General features: G+C 50.6%; 1 protein-coding gene across 1 annotated transcript; it reads right to left on the bottom strand.

Moving 5' to 3' along the window:
- Window positions 1-7948: 7948 nt before the first annotated feature.
- Window positions 7949-9586, bottom strand: POU3F1 (POU class 3 homeobox 1). The gene is given in 9 exon segments (XM_032132615.1): window positions 7949-8550; window positions 8553-8740; window positions 8743-8842; window positions 8844-8867; window positions 8869-8922; window positions 8924-9079; window positions 9081-9147; window positions 9149-9402; window positions 9404-9586. Coding segments are annotated over 9 exon segments (1188 nt in total). The 5' UTR covers window positions 9551-9586; the 3' UTR covers window positions 7949-8352.
- Between the last annotated feature and the right edge of the window lie 427 nt (window positions 9587-10013).

The raw sequence follows: 10013 nt of genomic DNA, 5'->3' as shown, positions 1-10013 counted from the left end.
CAGGATCTTTTCCTTGTTCCTGCAGAGACAGGAGTGATCCTGAGAGCGTTCCAAGACGGATGAACAGACAGACACACTGCTCAATGGGACTCCTGCCACCCTTTTCCTTCCCAGGGCTCAGTGCAAATGCTTCCTAAACAGCTCTGGAAACAAGCAGCTTTCTGAAAGCTGCCCTTAAAGCCCTCTGCTTTCACTAACATGAAGAGTAGGGAACATCAAGAAAAAAATCACCTCCTAATTCTTTGGGGAACTGAATTTGCAGAACAGGCATCCTGTCTTAAACATACACAAACATTCCCCTCAAAAGGCAGGCACAGCCCTTGCCCTGTGCGTGGCAGGACATACAGCTGATGGTTTTGTGATGCCACATATCCAGCACAGTCTTGGAAATGCCATTGTGCTGGAAACATATTAGACAACATTGTCATATATTGAAAATTGGCAAATCTCCAGGCTGGAGTTTCAAGGGATAATTTGTAGATTGAATGTTAATAAATATTATTGTTGTTATCTTGCAAGGCTGTGGTGACTTCACTCTGCTGCCCATTGCACATCTTGATTTTTACGTTTTTTACCCCCATAACAAGCAGCATAGGCAATTCCAGCACAGCTGGTAAGTCAGGAAGCCAGGTAAAGACACATGGGAAAAGGTGATTCTTTCTGTGCCTATGTCACTGCCTCCCCGAACTCTGCTGCTTCAAACACTTGCTGACACAGGATCGTTGTTTTACTTGAGTCCTGTCTGTCCTTCTTCCTGCAAACTTACCCAGCCTCAGTAGCGCTGGCCCAGCCATGGCACATGGAAGTTAGGAGCAGGCATCAAGGGGATCCTCAACAGCATAAATCTTCTTTTAGCTCCATGGGGCAAGAGGTATGGAAGAGAAATACTGTCATTTCTTCAGCTCTGCACTGCCCTCAGAGCTGTGATGTGGCTTTGCTCTCAGGAGCTTTTTTGTGCAAAACATCAGAGCAGCACCTCACCTAAACATACCTGCAGTGGGTGCTCCAGTGGCACTCCCCTGGGAGTGCCCCCCTACATCTCCTGGGGGACCCTGCCCTCCCCATGGGCTGGCTAGCCCCAGGGGCCATTCACAACGCACTGCAGCCCACCATGATTTATGTGGCACTTGTACAATTGATGCGCTTTGTGCCTGGGGACAGTTAAATGGTAGCTCTGTCATTAGTTTAAGCAGAGGTTAAAGGTGATCAATAACAAGGGTTTCATGCCCAATTGATCACCTCTCACTATTTATTTCTGCCTTTTGCTTTCCATTCCATGGTGCTTTTAGAAATAGTAATTAAAGACATAACAAGTGTTCCACTAGGACGAATATCAAACACTCCAGATATTGATTAAATTCTCTCCCTCTTAATGACGTTGACCTGCACCTGTCCCCAGCACCAGCAAGGCTGGGCCAGCCTGCAAGGTTGCTCCCAGCAGCCAGGGTTGGGGAAGCGAGAGCCCTCCTGGCAGCAGAGCCAGCCCTGCCCTGGGCAGATGGAGAACTGCACAGTGTTCTGGGACAGGCAATATTTAGCTGTCAGGTCCAAGTCACTCTCTGGGCCTCACTACTTGGCCCATCCTGTGAGCCTGTCGCACAGACCTGGACTCAGTGAGAGGAGCACCATGGGGAGAGTACAAGGGAAGCAAGATGTCAGGCCACGTTTGACAACACTTTTCATCCCTTTGCTCCCAAATGCTTTGACACCTCAGCCCATGCCATGGCATGGAAAAAACATGATGAAAACTGTCCTGAACACTGAGTATTCTCAAGCTCCTGGCACTCTGCAGAGGACACAAAGGCATAAGGGACATGGACCTTAATCCTGAAGAAGAGAAATTCAGAGTTGCACCCTAACCCCCACCTGGCAGGAATGAGGGCAGGGGACAATGTCCAACACCACGGCATGTCATTGCTCCTCCAGACAGCTCTGCCAGATTCATACCACAGGCCATGTGCATAAAAATAACCCCATGCTGCTGCAAGTCAGCCAGGAGCTGAAGACACAACACTCGACTGCACTTGTCAGCATGAGCTGGAGCTCCATGTGGCTCCCAGCTGATGGGGAGTGTTCCAGCAGTAGGTGATGCCCTTCCACAGCACTTATCCTCAATGCCCAAAGCAGCCTATCCTGCTTTTCACAGCCCTAGGCAGCAGGGTTAAGAGCACTTTTCCCAGATCAGGAACATACCCATACCAGTGAGAGTGGGAAGCAGGGCAGCGATGTTTGGTCCCCACAGCACAGCTCTGCCTGCACCGCACCACTGAGCCCAGCACACAGGAATGCTCTTCCCACTAGAGCGACTGAAAAATCCCTCTGCATCCCTCACTGTGCGCACAGGCAGCATCTCACACTGCTGCAGCTCTTTTTGCTGAGGTGCCTCAGCAATCCATGTAAATTAAATCTTGCAACTTAATGTCATATCTTATGATATCACTTCATGAGAAGTAAGAACACTGGGGAAAAAAATCCTAAACATTTCTCATAACCCTTAAGAAAGTGAACAGGGGATCTGGGAGTAAAATTCAGGAGCTCTGATAGCATTTTAGAGGAAAGCCTGCGTTGTAGCATTTCTCCTAATCGCCCTCGTGTACTACGTTTCCCTCACTGCCCGTCCTTCTGTTGGTTTGTCTGTAACCAGGTTAGTCTCAAACGTGACTGAAAAAACCATCTCCAATTTAAAACTAATTATATATTTTAAAAATCCCCAAACATAAAGACATCTAACGCAATAGTCTGACTCTTTATTCTGCAAATGACTGCAAAAGATGCAAATGTGTAAATTCATTTCCTAGAGTTTTGTCTGGCTACAAATTTATGATCCAGCATAATCTCAGTTGCATAGCCTTTAGTGTGATTGAGAGGTACTAATACACAGCGAGTCCAGGTAATAAAAATTACAGAACAGATTTTCTCAAAAAAACCCCCAAAACCCCAAACCAAACAAACCCAGAAAAGTACAGTAAAATTTAAAGATCTCCATTTGCCTATTGGCTCTCTGATACCTTCTACTGATCCCTGACTGCAGAGCTGGTATTTCTATGGAGCATCCAACACCTCTTGTGCATATATATGATATCTGGAAGAAGACTTTTGTGCACTTGTTCATTGATTTACTTTGAAGGACACAGCTGTTAGGGGTGCAGCTCCTGAGACAGAGCCGAGCAGCTTCAGTGAGCCATCCACCTTCCTTAAACATGCTGACAGAATAGCCAGCTTAGAGATATTCCGTGGGAAACACTGTTCTCTGGCTGTGGTAACTGCTAAGAGTTTTGGCCCTAGAGAATCTGGTACAGTGATAGAAAGCAGATTGCCCCTGTGGAGCTGAGAGAAGCCAATGCCCACAAAGAAACAGGTCCTGGATGCTGGTGGTACTACACAAATGCCTTGACCAGGCAGAATGCTCCTGAAGAAAGGTGGGGAAAAAGGAAAATAAAAAAATGTCTTTAAAGTTTGGCATGAAAAGCATTCTTCATTGCAGCGAGTGCTCTCAGCAGTTTATGAGCCAGGGAAACAATGTAACCAGAACACCTTTGCAAGGCTTACAAGAAATAACACTCAATTTGCCCAACACCAAAAATAATGTAATATCAAGGAATATGAAATATTCATAAGGTCTGATCTAACATGCACATTATATCATGTGTACAGCATCATGTGCTTTAACACAGCCTTTGCAATCTTGTAATCCCCACACATGGCACAGACACCGGGTTGTGTTAGTTCAAACTGAAACCAGGGGGAACTTCCATTGGCAGAGCTTCCTTCAGTGACAGAGGAAAACACCTGAGGAAGTGCAGTTGGCCATATCTCTACTGCTGTGCCCAGGTGAGAGCTGCGTGTGCAACTACACTTGCAACAAATCACAAGTGGGAGGAATGCTGAATGCCCATAAATCAGCTTGGCAAAGCGCAGTGGCAGTTCCCATGAGAGATTTTAACGAGTTCCTTCTCTGCGTGTTTCCTATATGCGCACATACACACAAAACAGGGATGATGCTGCTCAGAGCCCACATTGTACTTGCTGGTGTAAGCCTACAGAAAGCCTGTTTTTTTGGAGCTGCCCATTTCAGGAAGGTACATTGGTCTTGGTCCTGCTGAGCAGCAATATTACTCTTAATGAGACCAGACACTGTCATCTACGGACATTTAGCACTTTAAAATAAAACTAGAGCACCCCCCCCACCACCTCCGCTTGCTCCTGCCCTTGCTGGGGCTGATCTACTCTGGAGGACAAGAGGGCAGCAGCCGCTGGCAGTAGACAGAGCCCCCATGGGAGCCACAGCCACTGAGCACCCATCCTCAGCACATGACAAGCAGCAAGCATCAGCTCCAAGTCACCAGCCAGGATGTGCTCATTTCAAACAACCCAACTGTAAGAAAAATATGAGGCAGCTAAGGAGAAGTAATTCCAGAATTGTGGAGTTCTGCCCTGGGGCAGGACCCAAGTCTGCTTCTGGTACCTGAGAAATGATAACTCTGAGCTGTCCTGGGGCTGATCCAGCTCCAAACAACCAACGGTATAATTAGCATAAAATTAAAATACATGCAAACAACATTATCACAGAATTACAAGATTTGCTTAACCCAATGGTACTGAAATCTCTCCTTCTAGGGAAGAGAGCAAGCAGGAGTGGGCAAAATTGGGAACAAGACTATGGCACTAATGCTGATGCTCTGAATCTTCATGTAAAGAGATTATAGTGTTTCAGCTGCTGCCTTAGCTCATTAGGGGCCAGTTGCATCGCAGCACTGTGCTGGGATCAGGCATGGCTCTGGCTGGGCAGCAGTCAGAAGAGACCAGCTTCAGTGGAAAGCATAAGATGAACATGGCATTACTAATCACGAGTGACTGTGCTTCACTAGGCAAACTGCTGTGCTGTAGTCACTTCTGCAGTTGTTATACAGCAAGCACTCCCTGCTCTTGCAAGTGGCAGCAATAATAGTCTAATACAAGAAATCCGGAAGAAAATGGATACTGGAATACTACGACTTTTCCTAAGCACGCAGGAAAGCTAATTGGCAACTGTTCACCTTTCTACAAGTAAAAGGGAAAAAGTGATACCCTACTGAACGTTGTCTGCCTTACAGAAAACAGCAGTGTCCTAAAATTACCAATAACCAGTTTATAAGATGACAGCATTTGGGTTATCGGTAATTTTAGCAATAGCATTTGGGAAGCACAGCTGCCCTCCCCATGTACCTGGAGCACACAGGCAGTCTCTCTGCCCAGGCAAAGGGTGGCACAGCACAGCTCATGCCCTTCTGTGAGCGTGAGAAGTGCAGAGCCCACACCAGGGCTGCATTTGCCGGGTACCAACTTCGCCATCTGGCCAAAGACTCCTTGGTCACTACCTCAGCTCTCCTCAACAGTCTGAGATGTAAGCCCTGGGTCACCAGCCCCTCTGGACTGTGGGCAAGGCAAGCAGATCATCCCAGTCCCTGGTGATGGATGACACCTGCCCCAAGAATGACAAACACAGCCCAGTGTGACCATAGGACTGACCAGAGCCCGAATGCTCTGAAGAGCATCTGCTGGGGCCAGGCACTGCTCAGCAGCAGAGTGCTCCTGGGTTAGAGCAAGGATTTCCCATCAGCACAGACCTAAACCCCTCTCACACTGGCAGCGCTCCCGTTCCTTATGTACACTTCCTACTTTGTATATTTACTTTGTTGGAGCATTGTTAAATAAGTATTTGTACATCTGCTTTTCTTTAATGTACCAATAGCACAGTCCTACCTTACTCCTGCTTTACTATTGATGTAGTAGTATGAGGTAATGCTTTTACCTTAGTGAGAAACAACCAACAACAACAAAAAAAGTCTCCCTCTAGTAATTGCTATTTAATCCCTGACCAGGAAAACTAACAAGTTATTTTAAGATAGGCAAACCTTTGGGGCATTTGATTTTTAGAACAGCTGAGCGCTGCAGCACTGCAGAAATGAGAGATACAAAGAGTATTTTATTTTTGCTGCTCAACAGCATAAAAAGAGCTAATGCAGTGGGGCTGCCAGCACCTTATACAATCTGACACACCAAACAACCCAAGGGTGCTCATCCTCCCCAGCACTCACAGCACATCTCATCCATTAGGAGAACGCAATGTGAAAACTGACCCTTCCCTTCTGAGTATCAATATAAATCCTGTTTGCCATCCAGGTTAGTTCAGAATGAAGAGGTTACTGAAATGTCTCCTACTATAGAAAATCAGCACAATTAAACATTCAATGCAAACAAGTTTGTTTTCTTTAAAAAAACGAAAAAAAAAAAAACCCCGTCTTTTGTTCATTTTTGATTTTGTTTCTTCTGCCCTTAAAGGCTGGCTGTCACACAGAAATTCTGAAGCAAAGGCTCCAGTTACAGCATGACCAAACACTAAAAACAATGGTACATGTGTGGGGAACACATGAGGTAACAGCTAAGGACAGATTCTCAGAGTTGGAAATTAATCTAAATGCTGTCATGATACATTGACTCAAACCCTTGAATCATCATCCTCTTACTTTTTTACTGGAGTGTATCATCTAAGCTACTACATCTGCTTAGCTATTTAGAAATTAGTAAATATTCCGTAAAAACGGCAAAACTTTTCGAATTCAGGATCTCTACAACAGCCCTACCATCCTCTGCTCTTCCATAAAAACCAGTCCCATTACAAAAAAAGGAAACTAATGCTGTAGCAAAAGCTGACAGAACACACACCACACACTAAACCCTTTAAGCGAGATTTCATATTATGCTCTTCATGCCAAGGGAAGTTATTAATACCCTAACCCACAGCATTTACTATCTTGTTTGTATCACAAAGTGAACCCACTTCTTTACAGGGTATTTGATGAAATAACTGCTCAAAGTGACTTTATTTTTAAAATCTCAAAAATCAGTTTACTAGAATTTTGAATGAGAACTTGATAGTCTTATATTAGCTGATGCAGAATAGCTACATTATAAGAAACATTGAAAATGAAATAAATTATAACATTATCAACGGCAAATGTGACATTGCTTAGACAAGTAATACACCCCCACCAAAGGCACAAAATGCAAAAAAATCAAACTGCTGCGCAGACAAGAATTTTCAAGTATAAATTTTCAAGAGTAAGTTACATTTGGAATGTTAGAAATTTTTATATATATTAAAAAGAATTATACACAAATCGCAATGCACAATGCAGCGCTATTGATAAAATAATCCCTTTTAAAGCTTCTATTTTCACAGCACATAATTTGTACTGAGTAAAGTGGGGAAACTATCCAGTGCCAGATGTCCGAGAACATTAGTAAATTCTTTGCCAACTAAAAAGAAAGAATTTGGTTCTTTACTATGAGATTTCAATGAAGTATTTAATCAGTGCAAGACCTCTGTATGGGAACATATTTCAAAAGTTCTCCCAACACACAAAACACCGCAGGAATCCAAGGACCTGCAAAGGCAAACAACCCTCACATGCAACTTTTCTTGGTGCTGCAAGAGAAGGTTTAAAGTAAAGGTGCAGGACCATTCCCCCCAAGAAATGAGAATGAAAACCCTGTACTTTCAGCCTTTCTTGGCATAACCACAAAATATTCGGGCATGAAACCACGAAAAGGAAAGCTGGTGACATCAGAAAACCCGAGAGCGTGGTTTGAGTAGAAGGAATCTACTTAGCAACACCAGTGTGCACGTATTACCGCTGCGATATGTGGGAGAAAAGTTACGTGCGGGCTGTTTTCTGCTCACACTGCGGAGAGTTACGCTCGGATCGGTAAAACACTGCAGAAGGTGCGGGGACACGGCAGGGCACAAGAGCACCGGGCGGGCAAATCCCGCCGAGCACCGCTGGTGCGAACCGCACCGCACCGCCCGCGCCCGGGATGGGGCTCCTCGGGGGGGCTCGGCGAGGCCCCGCCAAGGCAGCACCGCTCCCGGCCGGGCGCTGAGCCTGCAAAGACGACACGAGACCGGTTCCTGGGTAAATGGTTTATGTAAGTAATAAAATATTTACTATAACATAAATAGAAACGTACCCTCGCAGTCTACATTGGTTTTGCAATAGAGATACAAACAAAAACCGAAACCCAAGGGAATGGACCGGACTGAACCCACCAACGGGAGGGTGCGAGCTCCGCGCACGGTTAGAAATAAATAGAGACGGGCCGGGAAATGGTTTGGAAGTGTCCCCCCGGGCGGGCCGGGCAGAGCGGGAGGGGCCGAGCCGGGGACGCCGCCGCCCCCCGGCTGCGCGAGGAAGGGAATAAATTAGAGATCGCAAACCTTTGGCTACTGCTGCGGCGGCCGCTGCGGCTCCGGCGGGCGAATAAATAGAGCGCGGGGCGCGGAGCGGGCGGCCGGGCCAGTCTGAGAATAAATTAAAGCGCGTCCCCCCGCTGGCCCGCGCCCGCTGCGCCGCCGTCGGTGGCCGCGGGGGGCCGGGCAGTCACTGCACGGCGCCGGGCAAGCGCGTGGTGCAACGGCGACGTGTCCGCCTGTGCGTAAACGTCCTCCATGGGGGGATGCGGGACCCCGGCCGGCGTCATCCGCTTCTCCTTCTGCCGCCGGTTGCAGAACACCAGACCCGCACCACCTCTTTCTCCAGCTGCAGGGGAGTCCGCCAGAGGAGGTGATCTCGTTGCGCCGAGGGCTTGGGGGCACTTGAGGAAGTGGTCTCTCCAGGGCGCCCTTGACGCCCCACCTCGATGGACGTCCGCTTCTTGCGCTTCCGGCCCTGTGCCGCAATCTTGTCCAGGTTGGTGGGCTGCCCGTGCTGGAGTCCGTCTCCTCCAGCCACTTGTTGAGCAGCGGCTTCAGCTTGCACATGTTCTTGAAGCTCAGCTGCAGCGCCTCGAACCGGCAGATCGTCGGTTTGCGAGAAGACGTTCCCGTTAGAGAGTGCCCAGCGCCAGCCCCACATCGGCCTGCGTGAAGCCCAGCTTGATGCGCCCGCTGCTTGAACTGCTTGGCGAATTGCTCTAGGTCGTCGGAGCTGGGCGCGTCCTCGTCCGACGGCTCGGGAGGCCCCAGCGGCGGCGGCGAGGCCGCCAGCTCGTGGCCGCCCGCCTCCTCGGCGCCCAGCGGGTCGCGTAACCCGTGGTGCAGCGCTGGCGCCGGCGGGCCCCAGCATTCCGTTGAGGCCCGCATAGGGTTGCGCATAGAGCAGCGGCCTGCCCCGACGGCGGTGACATGGGCGGCAGGTGGTGCGCACCGCCCTGCGCCCAGCCACCCGCCGCGCTGCCCGCCGCCGGCTGGTGCACCAGGTGCGGGCGGTGGTGGAAAGCGGCGGCGGACAGGTCCTCGCGGGGCCCCGGCGGGCCACCCTTGGCGTGCTCGGCGGGCGGAAGGTGCGCGCCCCCCACCACCCCCACCGCTGCCCCAGTCCGTGCCGGGCTGGGCAGCCACTGGTGGTGCGCCAGCCCGACGGCCGTGCCCGGCGGCGGGGGCCAGTCCCTGCAGGTACTCGTGGTGCATCATCTTCTGCACTTCGCGGTACGTGGTGCCCTGGTGCAGCCGGTCCCCGTCGGGGTGCATGAGCGCGGCGGAGCGCGGCAGGTACTGCGCGGCGGCGGCCATTCGCGTGTGCGCCGCGCCGTGTGCGCCGCGCTTTAGAAGCCGCGCGCCGGGGCGCGGGGCCGCCGCGCGCCGGCCCCGCCCCCGCGCCCCATTGGCCCCGCCCGCTGCCGCGGGTGGCCCGCGCCGCTCCGCCATAGGGCGCCGCCGGCGGGGGGCGCCGCCCCGCGCTCCCGTCGCCATTCGGCCGGCGGCGGGCGGCCGCTGCCGACGGGATTGGCCGGCGGAGGCGCTCGGCGGGGCAGCCCGCGGCGGAGCGGCCGCCGATTGGAGGAGGGCGGTTCATTCATGCCGAGCTGCCCCCGGCCACATGGGCCGGGCGCGGGGGCGGCTCGGCCCCTCTCCCCGTTGGGTTTTGGCTGCTGTAAGGCAGGTGGGGCGCGTTGGCTCCTGCAGCTGGTGTGCGGAGGTGGCCACGTTAGTCCTTAGCCACTGGACTGCGTGGTAATCAAGACCAACCTGGGAC

This window comes from Corvus moneduloides, chromosome 23 (assembly GCF_009650955.1).
Source record: "Corvus moneduloides isolate bCorMon1 chromosome 23, bCorMon1.pri, whole genome shotgun sequence".
Lineage (NCBI taxonomy): Eukaryota > Metazoa > Chordata > Aves > Passeriformes > Corvidae > Corvus > Corvus moneduloides.
This window is presented reverse-complemented; position numbering and strand designations above follow the sequence as displayed.